Genomic DNA, 23765 nt, shown 5'->3' on the forward strand with positions numbered 1-23765 from the left:
TGTGACCAAAACTCTTGGAGTGCACTATCTTGCCCATTCAAGAGTTGTAATTCTTTTTGGTTTACTATATTTTAATGTTTTGCTTCAAAAGAAAAAAAAAGTTTCAGTGAATCTGGCTTGCAGCAGTATAATAATGATTTAACAAAACCAGTTCCAGATAATATTTTGGATGGATTTAATAGGAACTTCAAATGAAGTTTTAAGATATCTTTTTTGATGTTATTTATCATATCATAGAACAGACATTGGCCTTTATGCCTCAACTTGGAGAAAGCTGTAAACAATGTACTGAATCCAAAGGAGTGTAAACACTTATTATGAAATACTTGGCAATTAGCCACCTGACTCAGCCCATTTCTTCCTGCAGTGAAGACAAAATGTACTATATAGTAGACTAACTATTCTGGAAATAGTTAAGTATTTATTCAGCAACTTCAGCTAAGAATTCATTTGGATTAATAAACACCTGTTTTGACCTTGATTATTATGAGCTGAAGGAATTGCATAACATGATTACAGGCAATGATCTTAACTTTGCTCATAGATCTTTGGCACTGCTCTATCAGAATTGAAAATGAGAGAGAGAGAGAAAAGGGAATACAGCTAGTCCTCAATTTACAACCACAATTGAACCCAAAATTTCTGTTGCTATGCAAGATAGTTATTAAATGAATTTGGCCCCATTTTTCGTGCCATAGTTGTTAAATGAATCACTACAGTTGTTAATTTAGTAACACAGCTGTTAGGGGAATCTGGCCTCCCAATTGATTTTGCTTGTCAGAAGTTCACAAAATATGACCACATGGCACTGGGACACTGCAACCATCATAAATATGAGCCAGTTGTCAAGTGTCCAAATTTTGATCACGTGACCTGAGGATGCTGCAATGGTTGTAAGTGTGAAAAATAGTCATGATTCACTTTTTCAGTGCTGTTGTAGCTTTGAGCAGTCATTAATTGAATGGTTATAAGTCGAGGACTACCTGTACTGCACATTCAGGCTAATGTTAACTTTTGGCATCTACAGAAATAAGGTGTTACTTTTACCTGGAGAAATGTCTATATTCCCCAAGAGTCTATATAGTTTTAAAAACACATTAGCATTACCAGTCAGTTTCTAAATATAATAACCAAACATTAGCAGATAATAACTTTTCTTTAAAAAAATAAAATTGTTACATGTTGACAATTTTTTTTTAACCATATGTCTCATATAAGTTGGAGATATTTCATAACAATACATGGGGAAAAAATCTATCGTACAGGTGGCTTATATCCATCTGTTCAGTGAACATTGAATTTCCCACTGTGTTGAAATGAGGGGTACTTACAATGAGTCTTCTGAGTTCTGACCATCACAATATCCCTGACATGATGTGATTGTGATTTCTGCCTTCCCATAAGTAAAATAAATGGGGAAGTTAGCAGGATGTTGGAAGTCATGGCTATGTGAAGTCCTCATTTAATAGCCTTCATGTGTCAGGCTTGAAGAATCAGATCCACACATGAAAACTTTAATTAGCCATTTTATTGTTCAAACCTGGGAATCTTCTCAGAGTGGCAGTTTGCATCGGGACTAGATTTGACTAGGTTCAACAATGTGTGTGTGTGTGTGTGTGTGTGTGTGTGTGTGTTTGTGTGTGTGTCAGATTTTGCCATTTTATGCCAATGTAGAAATTCCAGGCTAATTCCCTGCTTGACTCCTCCCACTAGCTTATCCAGTCTCTTTCCAACCACATTGTCATCATTTAATGACAGCAACAGGGATTGCCATAACTTGAGGTCACTAAAGTAGCATGGTCGTTGTGCTTTACTATCAATTGCTTAGCAATAGCAGTTCTGGCCCCAACTGTTGTTGGTAACCAAGGACTCCCTGTAATTAACTAAATTATAATTTCTCATTCTGGGTACTACTATGCAGCTCGGATGAATAAAGTATTATAGACATGAAACCCACCATTTAGCTTCCATGAAAACAAGTAATATGACCACAGTCCGGCCCAATTACTCAGTAAGCAGGGTTCCTATGCAACTTTCAAGGAAAACTGGAATCTGCTGACAAGTTTTGTTGAAGACACAGAAGCATTCAACAGAAGTTAATGTTCTGCATATACAGCTTTTGGTTTTACAGACATAATGGAACACATAAATCCATCAACATACTAGAATTTTTCTAAATATGGTGAAAATGTATACTAGTTTTTTTCAACCATTCAATTTCAAATTTTTCAATTTAGTTTACCGACAGACCAGCGCAAGCAGAGTGTTCTGTGGATATATTTGTTTACTAATCTATTTTAGTAGATGATAAACAAAATAAAGCTTAAGACAAAGTTAAAATGCAGTTATGAAACAACCTAACATCTATAAGTGAAGTCCAGGATTCAGCCTACATTACATCATAATGTAAACATTAAATTTATATTAAATACGACAACATGTAAAATTACCATGAAGTGATAATATCTAAAATTTAAATGAATTATGGCTATATAGAATGCTTTGTGAAAGATTGGCCCATCAAGGTCTAATGGATCTTTTGTGCTACTGCACAAAACCTAGCTACACACACTGTAATAAAAAGTAGTTCATCTCTGAGCAGCCTCTGGGCCTAGGTTGAATCTGGGTGACCAGGAGATCTACTAATCAGAGGTAGAAATTGAAACCATTCTACAATGCATTATTCTCATCAGTCTGACTCAGGGATACCTAGAAGTACACCGTGCTCAGTAACATAACCCACAAGATGGATGTACTGAAAAATTCAATATTATTTATTACTTGGCATTATTTAAGTGCCAAAGTAACCTCTATCCTAGGAAAAGTGTCCAATAAACAAGCAATGTGGTTGGAAAGAGACAATAGTGTTTATTCTATTGCTTCATCAAAAATGGATGCCTATCAAAACTCCCAATTTCTCTTTCATATCATAGGATCCCTGATGAGACCACCACCTGTTACAGAAGGTAGTTAATTCATAGAACTGACCAGTTGACCCAGATGGAATATGTGAACTGTGAAAACTGCAAATAAATGAAATGGCTAATCTTCCCTAACAGATAATCTCACCATTAGCTTCATTTTATATAATGCCAAAGAAACTACATTATGTTTGGTGTTACTAATTTGTTATAGACTCATTTAACCTTAGCCTAAAATGCCGAGGCTAAAATGCAGGTTGGTCCTCTCTATCTATATTAAGCATTACAGAAGACTCATGCCTGGGACGAAACAATGCTGAAGCATAGACAAAAAAAGTTCTTTTGGGGTAGTATTGAAATATAGTGGATTTAAGTAACTACTGGTTGTGCGATTTAGTTAAGGAAGACAGAAATGTGCAATGTAAACAGAATGACCAGAACTGAAAGTAAAAAGTGGAAGATTTTCACAACTTAAAATATATTGTTTTAAAAGAAGTGGTGGTTGTACTTCATTTATACTCTGGAAATGCACACATTTAAATACTCAGCATATTTAGCGAAATAACGATAGAAGAGAATATTTGTAACTTTTGTAATTCATAGTTGAACTATGGGGTCCTTGATCTACAGCACTGATGATGTTACCTAGTTGGGTAATGAAACGTCTACAAGAAAACAACCAAGCTCAGAAAGCACCAAGAAGCACCTTCTTGCAAAATAGTTTAGATCAGGGGTGGGCAACTGTGGCCCTTTTACAATCTGTGGACTTCAACTCCCAGAATTCCTGATACAGCCAAGCTGGCTCAGGAATTCTGGGAGTTGAAGTCCACAGGTTGTAAAAGGGCCACAGTTGCTCAGCCCTGGTTTAGATGTCAACAGTTTAACAAGGTTAATTTAGCAGGTACCAATGGTATCTCAGGGGATCAAAGATTGTTGGCTAATAATATGGAAGCCTAGTTTAGGACTGAAAGAAATTTGGCTGTAAATATGGTTTAGAAATATTATAAATATATAAAATACATCTCATCTTCTTGATGGCCACACCTCTTCCCAATTTGATAGAATTGGCTGTATTTTATGCTAGGAAAATGTATCTAAATTGCCTCAATATATAGTTTGGCTGAGACACATTTCCTATGCTACTGTATCTGGTCAGCATAAATCCATTTGATCAATTGGCAACAACATTTTAAGTTTATTTTTATTATTATTATTTGTATCTCTTTGCTACCATCTAGTAAATGTTTGGATTTCTGCAACCTTGATATGGAAGACCTAACATTGCAGGTATTTTATCTGGGTTAATTAAATTATGTTTGTCTTGAAAGTCATTTAGGTATATTCCTTTAAATATTAACACTCTGATTTTCCTGATTTTGAAGATTCCAGATATTTCAGACAGAGTACTGATTATTCAGTCACAAAAAGAAAGGTAGCTTATTAAGAAAATTAAAAGCTATATTGGCTTAAAAATGCAAATAAACTAGGAAATACAGTAATTTTTCATCACACATGGATTCTTTGCTTTGTGTTTCCCTTTTGACTGTATCACCTCTCTGGCTCTTTCATTCTGGTTGCAGCTTCTGTTCTGTGATGTCATCAAAAGGAACCAGATTGAACTAGCCAGGAACTTGACAAAAGCCGCAGGGCCTAAAGTTTATCCTCAAATTGCTGATGAGCCACATCAAAAGTAGAACAAGAGGCTGAAAATCCCTTATATGTTACATACCAAAATATTAGCAAAAATAAACACCCAGCAAGTTATGCTGCATGAAATACAGTGGTCTAAAAGCCGCAATACAATTGTACTTATTGTCTACAACTTCAATTTATCAGTCTATGTCATAAGTGCCAGGAAGAAATCTATGTTAAGAGAGCATTTTCACATTATGAATAGGGGGCACTTTATAAATAAGAGTTAATATTGTTTTCCAAGTTTTTCTCTTCCTCTCCCCATAGAAATTACTTTATGTATAAATGAATTCCGTTCCAATCAAAAGTATTCTAATTGTTTTGAAAAAGTGTTCTGTACTTAGTGAAGGAAGATGTTCTGAAATATAACTTAAGTCATATTTTTGGAATTGTTTGTGGACAGCCAAAAGATAAAGATTCCCTCAAGCTCAACTTAACTTTTAGTGGCTCTAGAAAAACATTATACTTCTCTCTAACTTTATAAAAGGGTTTTGTAACTATATAGAAAAGGTTTGCAACATCCTTTTTCTCATTTCCCAGACTAAACTACAGTTTTGTGATTCCTGGCTATGTTCTTATCCAAGTATTAATTGGATAGATATAGCTAGCTTTTGTGGTTAAATGTTGCTAGTATATCACATTTGCAATAACACCAGAAATAGATAGACCAGAACATATAATTTGGATTAAGGTATTCAAATCCAAACTCCCAACACAGGCAGTGTCTTTTGTGCAGGTATTTCTAAACAACATATATTTAAAATATTACCCTTCTACCTGGCAATCTTGAATGCATATAACAATGAACCTATACCTAGAGCCCAGAAGTGATTCAAATAACAGTACTGTAAAAGGAAGATTAATACATTTCAGAAATATACTTCCGAAATACTTAATCCACACATGGCTACATTATAGTTCTTTCATAGTTTCTTTTAAATCTGTTTTAAAAGCTCTCATATTTTACTTTGAAAAGCCCCTTCCTCTGTTTTCCTAAATAAAATTTTCTGTAACAATAAGTTAGAAGCAATAAATATTTCCATGATACTGTATTTAGATATAATTATAAGAACATTGAAGACTAACATAGTGCCTTTGTATATTTATACTGGAAGACCTGAAATCACAATCAGATCTTGTTATGAACATAAAACTGCATCTAGTATAGATGAGAAAATGTAATTTTCCTTTCTTTAGTGGTTAATTACTGTAGATTACCCACATGGGTGGGGGGGGAAGGAGATTTTAATTTGGGTTTTTACAGCACCCATGTGGTTGTTAAGAGTCAACACCAATTTCATGGCACATAACCATAATAACAATTGTGTGAAAAGGACACTTACATATATGGTCATCCATCTTCAGAGGCCGTCGCAAACGGATATTAGCAGGAATTGTTCTATTGATCAACTCATCAATTGTCTAAAAATACAAGGGATACATCAAAGCATCATAAGAATCAAGTTTAGACCTCCACTTCTTGTAAGATTCATCGTCAAAGAGGCTAAAGTGAGGCATAGTAAGGCACAATAAAAGAGGTTTGAGAAATGTTCATTAAACCTCTCACTAACAAAAAGGGGATTTTATGAAATTCAATTCACATTCTTCCTCAGTCCCTTTCGAATGGAGGTCAGTTGATGTGACACGGTAGAAAATGATGTATGGATGTGATGATGTGACTCGGAGGGAGAGGGATGCAAAGACAAAGCAAATCGGGCGCTGCTAAAGAGGGAATGTTAGAGAAACTATGGGGGGAGGGAGGGAAGGAAGGGAGAGCGAAAGAGAGGAAGGAAGGAAGGAAGGAAGGAAGGAAGGAAGGAAGGAAAGAAAGAAAGAAAGAAAGAAAGAAAGAAAGAAAGAAAGAAAGAAAGGTAGCTCAGGTGGAGTTTCCTCACCGACAGACCGACGGTCTGCAGCATCTCTTGCTTCTCTTTGTCCCCTGGACCGATATGTCGCTCGGAAAAGTCATCGTGGCTGCCCAGGAGTTTCTCGATGTGCCTGGAAGAGGCGGTGGCGACGGCGACGGCGGCTCTCGCTCCGGGGTTGCTACTGCTTCTTCTCACACAAGCCAGCCTCAGCTGCTCCCTGCGTCCCCATCGGCCTGGCGGCTTCTTGCCTCCCCAGGCGCTGCCATGGTGCCCGTGCAGATTGGCCCCCCGACCCACCAGCCTCCCCCACCACTGCACGCAAGACTGCATGATGCCTAGAAGCCGACGACCCCCCAATTCGCCCGGGCAAAGTTAGTTTGCGCTTCGAAGACGGCAGCCGGCAACTCTTTCCTCTCAGGCCCCCCGACCCTATTATAGCCCCCGAGCCGATCGTCAGCCGAAGGGAGGGCCTTTTGGCCCCGCCCTGCCTCAGATCTCCCCGCCGAAGCCACCTGCCGAGAGGCTGCCCCCTCGCCAGCCAATGCGCGCTCCTCCCAAGGCTGGATTGGACGGGACAGGACAGAACAAACGACGCGAAACTGGCTATCAGCCAGTTCCTCGCAGTCAGGCGTTATCATAGTTGTTTCTCCAGAGTGAAAAGAGAGATGATGACGGAGAGCATTGAAACGATCTTCTTTTTTTCCTCCTTTTATTTCCTATTTTTCCCCCCCTTGTACCCTAATTTTTGTTTCAATGTTTTCCACACAAGGATCACACTTGTTGCTGAAGAAATACTCCTTAGTAACTCATTCTGCCAAAGGGAAATCTCCATAGCTGGTATAAGGATAACCCAACGAGTTTTGGAAGTGTCCTGACTCTCCACAAGTCCCTCTTGGCCACCAGCCACAGTTCTGCTACTGGAAGGACTGAAATGTTCAGCAATGTTTGTCTTGATCTTCCAACTCAGTAAGCTGAAAGTGACAGAGAGTGCAATGAATGTCATGAATCATGGCAGTTGGTGCCTCATGACTTCCCCACATCCCTGCTCTCTACCTGGTTTCTATCCTCTGCTCATGACTTCCTCCTACTGTGTCTGTTTCTCCTTTTGGGCGTTTATGTGTACATCATCTGTACACAACAACAACAAGGAAAAAAAAAGATGCAATGAATATTTTACAGAAAGGGGAAGAAGAAAATCCACAATGTTAAATTACTTCCTGTCCCTTCTACTATCACACAGATTTTGTGCTGCAATAGCCCCAAAGTCTATAGTATTCTCAGTCAGAAGCAAAGCAAGTCTGTGAGATTCACCAAGGGAACGCAAAGGAACCAGCAGCTTCATCTGCAGGGTTACAAGACCTCTTGAGGACATTCTACATGGCCCATTAGCACGTACATCATAGCCTTTGCTCAATGGCCAGATGCAAGGTGATGCATCCCCCTTGGTCACAGTGGAGCATGGCAACATCTGCTGCTCTACCTTGGGATACAATGAAGTCAACTTTCCATGTTATTGCGCTGCTGATGACACCATGTTTGTTATCTGTACCTCTCTTCTGAGCTTACAAGCCTGAATCTGTCCCTTTTGATCTTTCAGATGCTGCTTTGATTGGTCAGTTGTTCTGTACTTGCTGTTCTCTATGTAGGGGTACACCAGTAATATGCATTGGGTTTTTGTTTTATATGTTGGTTGAGATTCCAGTAGAAGATATAGGGACTATTGCAACATTTGGACAGGTAGAAGGCATGATCATTGACACTGCACTCCCTGGTCCACAGCATGCAGATATTCGACAACTGCTAGGCCTGAGGACAGCAAAGCAATCAATACTTAGATCTCATTCATTCAGTTTCCTTCTTATGACCTCCAAAAGAGTTGCAGTATGTTCCTGCATCTTCCTTCCAAGACAAAAGAGGCATCACTTATACATCAAAAGTAGGTGGAGTTCCTCATTCATCAACTGAATCATAACTGAGAGTTCCTGAGAGGAATAAGGGTAGACTGTGAAGCAATGGCAACTTTATACAAGAGCTTTGAGAGGAAACACACAACAGGGTTGCCACAAAGGAGCAGATCCAGATCCTATGCTGCACCAGCAGAGATGCAATGCAGCTGATGCAGAACTTGCCACAATGTACCATCCCCAGTGTCAGGGACACTAGGGACTTGTCACATCTATGTGATCCAATGTGAAGGGATGTTAAACAAGACCAGCATATAACTGATGTACCTTAGCGTGCCTTGCAAGTATTTGCTGCCTCTGGGACTTAGGAAGCCTCAGCAGTGAGTATTCCACAACCAAGAACCACAAGCAGACCTAAGATGGAAAGCAGGACCTATGCCTGAAGACAAAAAAGCCAGGAACTGTTAAGTATCTCTTGCTAAAGAAAATGCAAATGGGAGTTCTTTGGTCTAATGGTTCTCTCCATGATTAGAAGCTTGTTCATCGCCATTGGTACAATAGCAAACCCTGGTCAATAAAGCTCAGACAAAGATCAGCGCCCCATGCACCCATCTTCCTATTTTGTCACCATGGATAAAATCCACATGCCCGCATGTAGGCCATCCATTAATGCCAGGCCACCTGCATTCTCCTGGCACTATCCTTGTCATGGATAAACTTCATTTTCTTCTATTGGTTTATCTTTGGTACTTGTATGGTTAATGTACGGACAAAAAGGAGAGGGCCAGCTTGCTATGCTGTCTCCACCACCTTTTTAAAAAAATTCTCTCTTGCAGATGCTGCTGTGCCAAATAGTTATGAGTACATGTGTGTAGGCAGATTAGGTCCTCCCGCTGTTCTACTCCTCTGCAAGACATTTCATGTTTGTTTGGGTACACTGTGCTAGACAGCAAAAGAAAAAAACAAATTAATTGATGTGCAGCCAAATCAGACACATGGCTGCCAGGAAGGAATAGTTTTGTCCACAGGATGTGCAAAAGCATGCCTAGGATAAAAAGCAGAATGTTTCTGTATCTATAAAATGTATATAGTTACCCATCTCACACATGTGACTGAGGCTAGTATACAACAGAGTTAAAACATGCAGTTAATAAATATTAAAATAATATAATAATAATTATTAAAACATTAAAAAATAAAGAAGAAACAATATTAGGAAAAGTTATTAATAATAATGTAGCTATCTTAATAACTCACCATATAACAATTCATAATTCACTAATTCAGTGGGTTTATTTTATGGATTCTCTAAAAGGACCATGAATGCACACAACATCCATCAAATAAGAACTTACTGTACTTTCCTAGGTGCATGGACATCATGTCAGTGCAATGATGATTCTCAGGGACCAATGTAGCAAAAGCAATTTTGTGACTGCTACTTCTGCAGAATTCAAGATGTCACACTGCTCCTACATCTAACTGCCATTAAGTTAATGATTTATGAAGTCATTCGCTTGGTGCCAGGCCTACGTGAGGCAGCATACAGCCACTTGTAGGAATGAGATAGAGAAAACATTCAGGCCATTGAAGGCATGATGATAAAAAGTATGTGTGTTGTCGTCATCACCATCATCATCATCACAATCTTCATCATGATGTATGGCGTGGTTAGTTAAGGAACATCCTGCCTCCCATAACATCTGCCAAGCTGGTTTGATTTGACAAAATTAGTGAGCTCTATGTCCTTTCAACTAAGTGATCCACTGTTTTTTCACATTATTATTATAGATAGAGCCGAGGTGGTGCAGTGCTTAGTACTGCAGCTACTTCAGCTGACTGCTAGTTCAGCAGATCATCCGATCAAATCTCACCGGCTCAAGGTTGACTCAGCCTTCCATCCTTCCGAGGTGGGTAAAATGAGGACCCAGATTGTTGGGGGCAATATGCTATTTAGTATACTGTCTTTGGTGTAAGCCACCCAGAGTCCTCAGAGAGTGGGCGGCATAGAAATAATAATAATAATAATAATAATAATAATAATAATAATAATAATAATGGTTCGTCACACAGTCAACCAGGTGTTCAGACTGGATTTGGCATTTTTATCCAGTGACTGAATACTTCACAAGAACCTAGTCAGATGTTGATGTTTGATGGTGTTAAAGGTACTGTTGAAGGATGTAAGCTGTTCTGAATCAATCTCTGTATATTTGTGATGGATAAATATTTCCTTCCAGTAGTTCTACAGCTGCTGGTCATGGTTGCTCAACCAACAGTCTCAAGTCCTGTAGTCCATTTTCACTAGATGTCCAGGAACTCCAACACGTAGCACAGTACTTATCGACCTGGGTGATGACCAAGCTGGTATGTATTTCTGTAAATTATATCTCACCATATTTTTTTATGAGAGAGACACTCTTTGTCTGATTCCTCGGTCAGATTTGTCCAGTATGGTTGATAATCTAGTATAGTTCTCATCTTCCTCAGAACACACAAGCCCAACAAACCATATCAAGGCAGTGCCTCACTTTGTTATTTGGATGATGTTGCGCAACATTTGCAAAAGCAAGTACATATCATGCTGCCTACTGACATGGGCTGTGGTTGTTCACCAAGAGGGAGACACATTTCTGCGCCAACTCAGGAAGTTCAAGCTGCCCAAGGAGCTGCTAATCCAGTTCTACAGAGGAATTATTGAATCTGTCATCTGCACCTTTATAACTGTCTGGTTTGGTTCTGCAACCCAACAAGACAGACGCAGACTTCAGAGGATAATTAGAACTGCAGAAAAAACAATTACTACCAACTTGCCTTCCATTGAGGACCTGTATACTGCACGAGTCAAAAAGAGGGCTGTGAAAATATTTACAGACCACTCGCATCCTGGATTGTTTCCAATCATACTTGGCCAATAAAGAATTCTCTTCTCTTCTCTTCTCTTCTCTTCTCTTCTCTTCTCTTCTCTTCTCTTCTCTTCTCTTCTCTTCTCTTCTCTTCTCTTCCCTTCCCTTCCCTTCCCTTCCCTTCCCTTCCCTTCCCTTCCCTTCCCTTTTCTTCTCTTGATCTCATAACCAGCAAAGTAGTTGAGGGCTGAGTTGGTACTTTAGCAGACCTAATTTGGTCATGCATGCATGGTGACTGAGAGCTGTTCCCTCCTCCAATTTTAGTCATGGAGAAATCTGCAGAGCAGTAATTCAGAAATATACATGAGTTACATGAAATAAAAATAGCATCTGTTTAATCTATATAGTTATAGATTAATTATTATACAGGACAGCAGAAATGAAACTTTGATTACTTAGGAGATAAGAATGCAATTATATTGTATCAATCTCTGGCTAGTCTAGAGTCAGGAAACATTTTCACATATGTCATGTAGAGTATATTGGGAACATTCAGTGTCAAAGTACAGAGAAAAGCTGCTCATAAAATGTCAAATATGACATGCATGATCCCATTATAATATAACTTTGCTATTCAGCAACATTTTGAAATCACTGTCCAATCACCTTTCTTGTCTTTGAATACCTACTGCCATCCCAAATTCACTACCCCAATTTTTAATCTGGGCAGAAAGGTAGTGCTTTAAAAAAACAGGCAGAAGTAAAGTAGGAAGTAATCCTGCAGTAGATTAATTCAGGCTGAGAATATTCATAAAGTATCATAAGCTTCAACTGGTAAAAATTGAGGCTCTGTGGGCAGTTACATGTGTCCCTTAATCAGCATATGCTATACCTCTACATTGTGGGCTGCATTGGCTACCAGTTTGCTTCTGGGTACAATTCAAGGTGCAGATATGAGCTATAAAGCCCTTCATGGCATGGGACAGAGTTATCTGAAAGATAATCTCTCTCCAATTACATCTACCCACCCCATCAGGTTTAGCAGGAGGGACATGCTCTGGGTCCAGTCAATGGCTTCCACCCTGTTGACATCCCCTGGAAATCGGAGTGGTCCCAACCCTGCTGGCTTTTCACAAAAAGCCCTGAAAATTTTAAATTACCAATGTATTAAAAATGGGTTTGCTAAAATACTAAGACATGAAAGTGCCAAAACGCTACCTTAGAATATACTCTTCATTACAATATCCTAACTTGTGTTTTGCATATCATCTTAACCATCAGATTGCCAAACAAAGTTTTGCCACTGCTCAGATAATATTGAAGTGAGCATTTGATATAAAAAACCTGCAGAATTTATAGATACTTGTAGATTATCTCCATGATTATCCATATAAAAAAAGAAGATGTAAAAGGTTATGTGATACAGATTCTATCATATGTACATCACAGAGGAACAGCTATATAATTGTGATTAACAAATAAAAAAGGAAACAAATAAATGAAGTATATAACTTTTTTCTTGTAAGCAAAAGCAACTTATTCTGCTGGACAGGTAGTTGTTTAGTGACCGTTAATACAGCACTGAAAAAAGTGACTTATGATCAGATTTCACACTTATGACTATTGCAGCATCCCCACCCAGCCATGTGATACAAATTGAGCACTTGGCAACTGGAACATATTTATGAGAGTTACACAGTCCTGGGGACATGTGATCACCATTCGTAACCTTTCCAACTGACTCGGGACAAGCAAAGTCAATGGAGGAAGATAGATTCACTTAATAACCACTTGATTCACTTAATAACTGTAGCAATTCACTTAACAACTGTGGCAAAAAAGGCCCATAAAATGGGGCAAAATTCACTTAACAACTGCCTTGCTTAATACCAGAAATTTTGGGCTCAACTGTGGTCATAAATAAAAAAAAAACTACCTGTATTGAATATGTTCAGCTTCTGCAACTATCTAGTTCACGGATGCAGAATTGTTTCTGGAGGAGTAGAGTTGCATAGCTGTTCACTAGGAAGTCTGATAGCTTTGTATTGTGTCTACATTTTCTTTTTACTAAATGTCATCAAGGATGAAATAAATTCCATTAAAAAAAAGCACTTCTGCTTCAGCATTTCTGTTTAATATCCAATTCATAATTGCTATCATGTTAACAAATATGGGTGTTTGAGAGGATAGAATGCTATTTTTGGTCAGATAAATCCTCTATATCATTTTATAATATTTTAAGCACAGTTAAAACTAAGAAACTGAGAGCCATGCTAAGCTTCTTTCCTCTGTGATGCAGTGTTTCTTTCAGCTATTAAAATAATTGCTAACATCTAAAAATTCAAATATATTTAGTGAGAAGAGAAACAGAATAAATAATACAGTAAGGGACTGATTTTAAGCATGGAACATTGTAGATCGTTTTAACCAAAGTACATTATAATGCACCTTCAGCAATCACAGGATTAAAAGCAAAATCCCAGAAAATCATCTGGATCTGAACTGACATCATGGGTCCCAAATGAATGATAGAAGAACTTCAACCTATTCATTATCTGAAACGCCAGAAAAGTTTTCAATTCCCCTAACCTCAGAATTTCCAGAAAACCAAAAAGCAAATATAGTGCAAGTAAAAGTGAATCAGAAAGTTACTCCTGATTAATACAAAGTTACTTAGCGGGGCTTGTGTAAATGTCTGGCTAGAAATGCATTCAAGTTATTCACTTGTCCCATATGCATTTGTTGATTTCATGACTGATAATCTGTACATGCTCTTGTTGATGCATACTGGCATTTCTTCACAACAGAGTGTTTTCAATCAGGAGCAAAGCAGTAAAGCATCCTAGGATCTGTTGAGATGTAAATTGTATGCTAATCATGTGATGTTTTGCTTAATGAGTGCAGTGATTTGCTTAACCACCAATGTTATCATATTATTTTTTTCATTTAGTGACTGTGGAATTTAGAAATTGAGCTGTTGGTCTCAATTGTGGGTGCTAATTGAGGATTATCTCTACATTTTATTTTCCTGTATTCCATATATTAGCTAGAAATGAATTAGAAATATGAGATTTATATTTCTGAAAATGATAAATATGCTGCAAATAATTTAATTATAGGATTGGATTATTTACCAAAACAGACGTATTAATGATATATTTCTGTATATTGATTTTTATCTATGATGCAAATTGAATTACGTTGTTCTATAACTTCATTGTCTTTTTTTCAACATTTGTTTTAGCTAGTACAAGCTCATAGTTTCATCTATAACTTGCTTTAATTTATTATCAATTTCCATTTACAATGTTAATTTTAATTATTATTCTACATGCTTTCACATATTTTTAAATAGCAATCCAAGTAGTTGTCACATAAAATATGACAGCGACTTTTCAGAAAGTCAAATTAATTTATGGCAGACTTTTAGAGGATTGAAAACTGAAGGAAAAGAAGAAGACAAGTTAAAATCTCAGCAGACAGTGCTGATGGAATAACTGGATAAATGTCTCACAATATTGACTGTCTGATATGGGAACACAATTGTTGTGGGAAGTAAGAAAATATACAAATAGATTTTATACTGAGATATATTTTGTATATATTTAAATAGTAGCCTGTAGATCTATAAACTTTACAGAAGATCTCTGAATCAAAGTAGCTTGGCAATAAGGTAATAGAATTGCATCACATAATGACATAAGCTCTGGCAATTTTGACGGGCATTCTGACATATTTGCATTTTATGTCAGAGAAGATGTGGGAGTTGGCATTTATCTTTGTGGATTCAAGTAAAGCTAGAGCTTGTCTTTATGCAAACAATAGTTTGCTAAATTATTGGATTGTACTCTCTGTGACCTCAGCCTGTACTCTCCTGCTGACAAGGATAGGATTTGTTTCATCGGCAATGAAATCTGTATTTAAAAAAAAAAAAAAACTCACATTGTTCAACATACAGATGTCTGAATAATTTTAATTAGAAGAAGGAGGAGAAGAAAGAAAAGGAGGAGAAAAAAAGGGAAAAAGAAGCAGGGGAAAGAAAAGGAGAAAAAGAAGGAGAAGGAAGAAGAGAAGGTGAAGTAGAAAGAGGAGGAGGAGAAGGAAAAGAAGGAGGAGGAGAAGGAGGAGAAGCAGGAAGAAGAGAAGGAGGAAGAGGAGGAGGACAGGGGAGAGGAAGGGGAAAAGAGGAGCAACTCCCATCAGTACCACATCACTGCACCATCTTTCCAAATATACATAGTGGAATGAATCAGCCTTCCAAAAGTCTTAGTGTTTATACACTGATACTCTGTTTAATTATATTAAATTAAGAAAAATTCTCCTCTTATTATTAAATGTGGCTGGGAATACCTGGAGTCAAGCAACAGGAAAGGAAAATAGCAGTGTGAACTTTCACCACTGAGGAATATGGTACAAAACTTTTACCTATCAGGAATATGGTACAAAAAAAGCAAAGACTATACAGAGACAGCAGCTAAAGTTTAGATGGGTCATCGAAAAATTTCCTTAAAAAGAATATGAATGAAGCAGATTTATTCTCACACAATTTATTGGTTTCATTTGTAAAATTTATAACACAATTTTCAATCAGGAGCTCAAGGTAGTGAAAAATATTCACAGAGATATTCATAAGCAAAGTTTACGAGTATGTATAAATCCTGATATATACTTTTTTACAAATACTTGAGGTTTGTGAGCCCAATATTATATGACGAGTGGCAAAACTTTGTTTGGCAGTCTCCTGGGTAAGGAATGCAGAAGAGAAGGTAGGATAGGTAGGATAAAGAAAGGAATATTCTAGATAGGGTAGCATTTTAGCACTTCAATATTTAGTAGCCTTTTCTTTTAGCAGCAATTCAGTATTTTAATAATTTTAAAATTTAGCTTTTTAACATGCTGCACTCTAGCTCACTTTGTCCTAAAATCAGCATCATTTGCTTTTTAATTTTTTCTTTCTCTCTTAAAGAGTTCTTCTCTCTTAACAGTTCAGTAATAAAGGATTCACTTAACTAACTAGGAATATGAACAATTGATAAAAAAATATAGCCTATTACAGTACCTGCTATCAATTTTGTTATCTCTAGTGGGCAAGTACGCAATAAGTACAAGGACTTTGCTTGCTAAATCTTGACTTATTGAGTAATTAAATGAGGCATGTGGCCAGATTTAATAATTTCAAGCTCTATGCAGCAGAAGGCAGGGATATCCTTTAAAAATGTGCAGTTTTGCACTTTTGTAGGAACTGTGTATATTGTTTAAAAACTTAAGCACAGCAGATTGAAGGCATTTGTCTACCATTAATATGCTTTTAAAGTGCGACTTGCTACTGTCACTTATTTAAAATAATAGTGTTGGGTCCTCATAATTCAAGGTCTTTGCAAATTGGGGGATCCTCTGGGACACACAGTCCCATTGTGTCACCCTTTCTTACTTTCTGCATGGATTTATTATAATTTGATTTACTTGGGGCTGTCTTTGGGAAAGCAAACAAACATCAACTATAGTGAGCTAATAACCTAATGGGACAATCTCATAATTGCATTGACTGTTGCTTTGTTTCCATATACAAGTCAAGGTGCTGGTTATTACTATAGACTCCTCTATAACTCAGGGACTGGGTAAATCATGAGTCAGCCTATCCCATCCAAAACCAAGAATGTTTCCTGAAACCTTCCTACCTGTAAATATAGTGGGAGTTCCCCTTCCCTGGAATAGTTTGCCCCTGAACTGAGGATAATTCCTACTCTGTAAGCTCTACTAGGTAGACCAGATCAGAAAATCAAGTCCACAATAACGTAGATTTCACTTAGCAATTGCTTTGGGCAGCAATTGTTCAAACTTACAACAGAGATGAAAAAGTAACTTTGCAATCAATGCCCACGTTTATGATTTTAGCAGTGTCTGTCAGTCATGTGTTTGTCAATTATAATCAATATGTGATATTCTATGCCTGTCCCATTTTAAAAAAAATTTACTCCTTGCAAAAGAGTAAAAATTTATTCTCTTCCTAATTGTGGGGGAAAAAAATTCTTTCTTCCTAATTGTGTTTTTCCATAGTGCAGCATTTCCCCAAAAGGGGCTATCTGCAAATTAATAAGCTCAGCTGTGTCCTTAATTAGCTGGCTGTAGTTGCTGCCTGTTACTGACAAGATTTTAATCATTTTCATACCTCCAGTTTTTGTTTGCTTCCTATTGACAAGGGATTCAGCTGCAATTGTGCTTGGCAAACAGCCAGCCCCAGTGCATTCCTTTTGAGGTGTATCCCCGCATTGTGTGCTGCTTACTCTTTTGTAATCCCTTTCTCTCCAATGGATATTAATACAAACATCATTTGCATTCTTGCTAATTGTCCCTATACAAGGGTGAGCATTCCAAATGATGGGGAAATGGGGAAAAAAAGGAAAAACTGAAGTAAAATGTGATTGTAATGTAATATTCCACTTAGTGACTGTGTCATTATCCAACTGAGTTGCCAGTCCGAATTGTGGTCATTAACAAGGGGACCATGTGATGGTCATGTGTTTGTGCAGTCCAGTTTCTGGCATGCTGTGGACTGGTGCTGGTCCATGGAGTGGGGTTGGGGACCCCTATTATAGATGACTTGGATCATAACGATCAGTGTTGGAGTTTATGAGCCCTTTAGCTCATTAAAAATGGACTGAAATTGTGTATTAATTGAAAAAATTGATGACATCAACCATGTTAGGAATACATCCCATGGAAACTTATCTAGTTTTATGATCAAAGCTGAAAGTCCCTAGTGAGCATGATATTTGTGAACAGGTTACCCTATTCTACATATAGGTAGCCTGCCACTTGTTGGCATTCACATTGCAGGGAAAAGTCTATATGTTATATCTTGGCAACAAAATTTATCCAACAAAATCTTCATCTTTACACGTGTCTTCCAACCTATGTTTCATTATTGTAGAATATTAATAATTGAACTGGCTTTAGACAATAAAGATTATTACTGTCTGTTTCGTGAACCTGAGGAGAATAAGATCTGACTATTATATTTCTGCTGAAAGCTTCCTTAGCATTAGCTTTCAGGATATCTGGGATATGTCTGGGACTATTCAAATATATGCTATTCTTCTCCCTTAGCTACTGGACCCTTCATTTCTGTCTTCTAAAGTAGGGGTCCCCAAGCCCCAGTCCGTGGCCTGTTGGAACCGGGCTGTGGAACAGGTGCATAGACATGCACACAAAACTGAATTTGTGAAAGCAGCACACACACACATGAAACCATTGTCTCCCCCCCCCGCAACCACTTCTGCTGGTCCAGTGAGCCAGACAGGATGGGGACCAGGGGTGAAATCCAGCAGGTTCTGACAGGTTCTGGAGAACCGGTAGCAGAAATTTTGAGTAATTCGGAGAACCGTCAAATACTGTACCACCTCTGGCTGGCCCCAGAGTAGGGTGGGAATGAAGATTTTTGCAGTATCCTTCCCCTGCCATGCCCACCAAGCCATAACATGCCCACCAAGCCACACCCACAGAGTAAACAAAATTGGTAATAAAAAAATTTGGATTTCACCACTGTTGGAGACCATTATTCTAAAGTACTGTACTGTACTGTACTTTACCATACGTTAAGGCAATTCACTTGTTTCACCTTTACCATATCCCTTTACTTTACTTTATTATATATCACCTGTTTCTATAGGGAGATCCAAAAGCCAAGGCAAATCTTTCATCAAAGCTGCTTTCTAGTCATCCAATTGTGTAGAACTAAAACCAGGCACTCACAAATATTATCCTACATCAGCATGCCCTAAAATGAAAGACTAATCCAAGTGCATGACCTTCCTCATTCCAGTTAATATTTTCCAAATTGTCAGTATTGCCTGATATTAGTCAAGCATATTCCTAGCCACAGCTAGGGTGCATGTTAAAAGGCTATCTTTGCATCATCTACTTTCAGCAGGCTATCCCAGTCTTGCTCATATTACAATTAACAATTGCTTGTAAGCAGAAAAAATAGCCTGAACATTCTTATTCCACCTCTACTGCTTGAGCATCATCCCCCAATTTCTTATCAGAATTCCATACTTCCAGTTGAGGGAAGCAGGTTAGACTTCCACTTTTATCAGTTAACATATCAGTTATCGAGTGTTACATGGACAGCAGATACTGTTTGTTCCAACAATTTCAACGTCTTAACTATTTCTTATTGTAAATTATGCTAGTAAGTAAACATCAGTCACTTTAGATGAATTTGGAGAAACTACTGAGTTCTTATCTATAATTCATGATTTTTGGCCTGCATTGCTGGCTTCCTTTCATCTTAGTTTTTTTGTAATTAGTGTCTGTCCGAGTTATACATATTTACTGAATTCAGATGGAAACCTAGTATTAGAAATTCTCTGTGGTGAGTCCTTTTCCACAGATTGCCATGATCTTACTGAAAAATAGTATTCTCTTTCAAGATTCATCAAATGACCTACCCAGATAGTTCCCCCTTTTTTGTTGTTAACCCCCCCCTAAGAATAAGGATAATGGCCCAGAAACTGGAGTAAAATAATCTAAAGTTGTTTTCCAGCAATATCCAAAGGGTGACTCAGCAAGGTTAGTTTATCAGAATGGCTATGTCAGGCCTGGAAGCCATCTTTTGCACTAAGCCTAGTAATTAATTTATCTATGCAAAATGACACAACTATACAAAAAAGAGTCACTTTGGGTAGAACCTTCCTCCTAGAGAGCAGGGAGGGAGGTGGCAGCAGGCTCTTCCTAAGACCAAATTCTCCAATACAACCCCAGAATTATGTGGCAGAGAGGAGCTTGACCAGACCTCCTTCAACTACTAGTTAATAGTGAAATCTCACTCCCTGCATCTACAGATATTGGGTAGCAGACTAAGTACATATAGACCTCAACATACGACTGGTCGCTTAACAACTATTCAAAGTTGCAATAGATTTTTTAAAAAGTTACTTAAGACTTGTCCTCACAGTTACAACTGGTGCCCTCCCCTCCAAACACATGATCACATTTTGGGTACTTGGCATCTGGCTTGCATTTACAACCAGTTACAGCATCCCACCGTTGTATGACTGTGATTTGTAACATTTTTGTCATTCTTTTTGGTTGGAAGAATGGATTTATTTAATGACCATGTGATTCATTTTACAACCACAGTGACTTGCTTTACGACCATCATAAAAATGGTCATAAAATCGAGTCTGATCACATGGTATCTCAATTTATGATCCCAATGATTTATGACCAAAATTCCGTTGTGGTCGTAAGTTGATCACAACCCAGGTCTTTCAATTACTAGGGGCAGAGTCCCAGGTTTTTCCTACCATTCCTTTATCTGAGAGAAAGGAGATTGAAGAATTTTAAACTGATTCTCAACACAATCACTTCTATAATCTGTTCTCATTGATCGTGGGTCCGGCGGTCAGGTATGGGTTAATATCCTCCGATGTTGTTGGATTGAGTCTGCTAGTTGGGAAGCTCCTCCTCCTCTTGTCGCTTCCCAGCTTTCAGACTCAATCCGATTTGGATTAGACACGGAATTTTGAGCTCTTATTTGATTGCTGTTTCCATGATCAATAATTTAATTTAATTTAATTTAATTTAATTTAATTTACTTCAGTTTGTTTTTAGTTACGTTGATTGGGCTCTTGCCACCTGCTCCCTTTGGTTGAGCTTCCAGTGAGAACGGCTTCGTACCCGAAACCGCTGAAGACCGCTTTGTGGTGAGGGTCATAGGCTCCCTCCCGGGGGTAGAGCCTCCCCTGGCAACGAGAAGGACTCACCCCCGAAACCGTTGCCAATGGCCATTTGTTTTTCGGAGCCATCGGAGCCGTTCGAGCTGCGCCTTCCAGCCTCACGGCTAGCAGTCCCTCCTAATTTGCGTTTAGCAGCTACTTCGCACTTCGGAGAGTGCCAAGATTGCTGTGGCCGGCTAGTTGCGCTTTGGAGAGCGCCTCTTATTCCTCGGAGCCTCCCGGCTTTACCGGTCTCCGATTTCAAATTTCGGCTCCTCCACGCTGCCGCCGCCCCAAAAACTCGGCGGCGACGCTAAAAGCTCCTTTACTGTCGGGAGACAGCCACGGTGGTCGGCGTCTCCTGGGCATCACCCACACGCCGCAGATGAGCTGGAGAGTTCGCAGCAGAGTCCCTTGGGGGGGCTCCATCTAGAGTAAGTCCTCTGGTGGGGCATTGACGGGGGTTATTACAGGCTCCCTTTAGGCCTTCTACTTTCCCTCTCCTTGTGGCGAGCCGCCATTTTGTTTGCGCCCTCTCCCGTCTGCCATTTTAAACTCAGTCTTATACTGAGTTGAGGCCTCCATTGCTTTATTTCAGGATGGCTTCTACCAAGCAGGCTAAGGCCTCAAAGCATGGCATTCCAGACAACCAATAACCGGGGACTTCTTCTATTCCTGCCAAGAGATCCAAGAAGTCCTCCTCCAAATCTTCTGACACTAGGTCTAAGGAGGAGATGAGGCTCCATTTGACCATCGAGCGCTCCATCCAGAAGGCTATTCAGGAGGCCTCTATAAAGGAAGGGGATCCTCCTGCCCCTTCTTTAGACCAAGTCTCCACCCCAGCAGGCCCTGCTTCTCCCCACCACCCAGTTCAGATATCAGCTTTATCACCTGATGGGGATGCTCTCAATTTGCCTGCGCAAGGGCAGATTAATGAGGAACTTTTTGGGGCTCCGGAGGACAATAATGCCCCTGCCCCTGCATCTGACCTTCCCAAGACTGATCCTCTAAAGGGTGGGGAAGAACCGCAAGGGCCATTAATTTCCCCTGCATTAGCGACATATATCCACCAAGCCATCCTGCAGGGTATAGCAGCAGATTGGCAACGCCACACAGCTTCTTGGGTTTCTGAGTCCCCTTCACATATCTATGTGGAGGGCTCTGGTCTTTCCATCAGGGGTCAGGACCTTACCAGGGGTCCTTCCTTGGGTACTTCTGGCCAGGGCTCTGTGACTGGGGAGGAATTGAGGGACCAAGAATTATCGGATGATGAAGACTTGTCACCAGACCAACCATCCTTTGTGGGTCTTTTCAAGACCCAAATGTTCAGGTCCCTCCTGCACAAGGCCAAGGTTACCACAGGCCTTTCTGCTTCCCAACCTGCCACCTCCTCAGGAGATAGGGCTTCTTCAGCTGTACCCTTATTTGAAGAGCCCACCAATGAGACAGAAGAAATTCCAGGTCCTAAGTTATTCCGGGATGTCCTTACTAAACAATGGTTGGCCCCGGCCTCCGGTCCTAACCCCAATACTCTAGACTGCCACATTTATAATATGGCCCCGGAGATTTCTTCCCTTCTACAGGTTGCCACGATTGATGCTCCAGTGGCCGTGCTGTCAGCACCTTCGAATGTTGCCGGTCCCCCGGAAGAGAGTCTTCGTCCAGAGGAACGTCGTCTCGAGCATGCGCTCATCAAGTCTCACCAGGCCTCAGCCTGGTCAGTGAAGGCTACCATGGCGGCCTCCTTCTTTAACCGGGCCTCCATCCTTTGGCTGCGGCAACTCCAAGATCGCCTTCCAGCAGCCGATACACGCTCACATCAAGACATCAACAAGGTATTGGCGGCCTTAGAATACTCGGCTGATGCCACTTTAAATGCCTCCCGCTTTGCGGCAAAGGCCATGGGGCTTCGATCACTTCCTGTAGATTACTATGGCTTAGACAATGGCAAGCCGATGCCAAATCTAAATGGCGCTTGGCCACATCCCCTTTTCAAGGTCCTCTATTGTTTGGGGCTCCCCTGGATCCCCTTCTAGTGGAGTCCAGGGACAAACGTAAAATCCTACCTTCCATGTCCTGCAGATCGGAGCTACGGGCTTCTTCCTCCTTTCGTCCCTTTCGGGTATCCGAAGGGGCGTACTCAGGTCCCAGATCCCAGCGGCCCTTTCAGACCCATCAGTCGCGTCCTCAGGACCGACAAGGGTTCCAAGCCCAGCGGGGTCAGTACAGGCGTCCCTTTTGTGGAGGTCGGGGGCGCCCTCCCTGCAGATCACGCTGACTGCACGTCCAGCCTTCCCATTGGAGGCCGCCTGGCGTTCTTCGCCAGCCAATGGGAGGCCATGTCCTCGGATGCTTGGGTCAGGGTGGGCCTCTCCCTGGAATTTCTCTCCACCCCCACGACCCGATTTCTACGATGTCCTATCTCTTGGGATCGGTCATCTCGGCTCCGGATGGTATTGGCTATCCAACATCTTATCGAAATTCAGGCCATAGAGCTGGTACCTCTGGAGCAGCACGGACAAGGCTTTTATTCCCACCTGTTCGTGATTCAGAAGTCATCGGGGGGATGGAGGGCAATTCTAGATCTCAAGTCTCTGAACCGACTGGTTGTATACTGTCGGTTCAAGATGCAGTCCCTCCAGTCTATCCTGGAGGGCATCCGGGTAGGAGATTACCTCTCGTCAATAGACCTGACAGAAGCTTATCTCCATGTCCCCATCCATCCCCACTTCTGCAGGTTCCTCCGTTTCAGTTATGCGAGTCGTCATTATCAATACCGGGCCCTTCCATTCGGCCTATCCTCGGCTCCCCGAGT

At 39.9% G+C, this 23765-nt stretch overlaps 1 protein-coding gene across 1 annotated transcript in view; it reads right to left on the minus strand.

Moving 5' to 3' along the window:
- Positions 1 to 7052, minus strand: part of GLDC (glycine decarboxylase) — a 37929-nt gene extending 30877 nt beyond the window's left edge. The window contains exons 1-2 of the mRNA XM_034410362.3: positions 6509 to 7052; positions 5957 to 6035 (exon numbers count right to left, since the gene is read on the minus strand). Coding sequence (XP_034266253.2) covers positions 5957 to 6035; positions 6509 to 6811 — 382 coding nt within the window. The 5' untranslated portion in view covers positions 6812 to 7052. The remainder of the gene's footprint in view (positions 1 to 5956; positions 6036 to 6508) is intronic.
- Positions 7053 to 23765: the final 16713 nt, after the last annotated feature.

The sequence above is a fragment of the Pantherophis guttatus genome, chromosome 2, assembly GCF_059756535.1.
Source record: "Pantherophis guttatus breed Tessera chromosome 2, ASM5975653v1, whole genome shotgun sequence".
NCBI lineage: Eukaryota > Metazoa > Chordata > Lepidosauria > Squamata > Colubridae > Pantherophis > Pantherophis guttatus.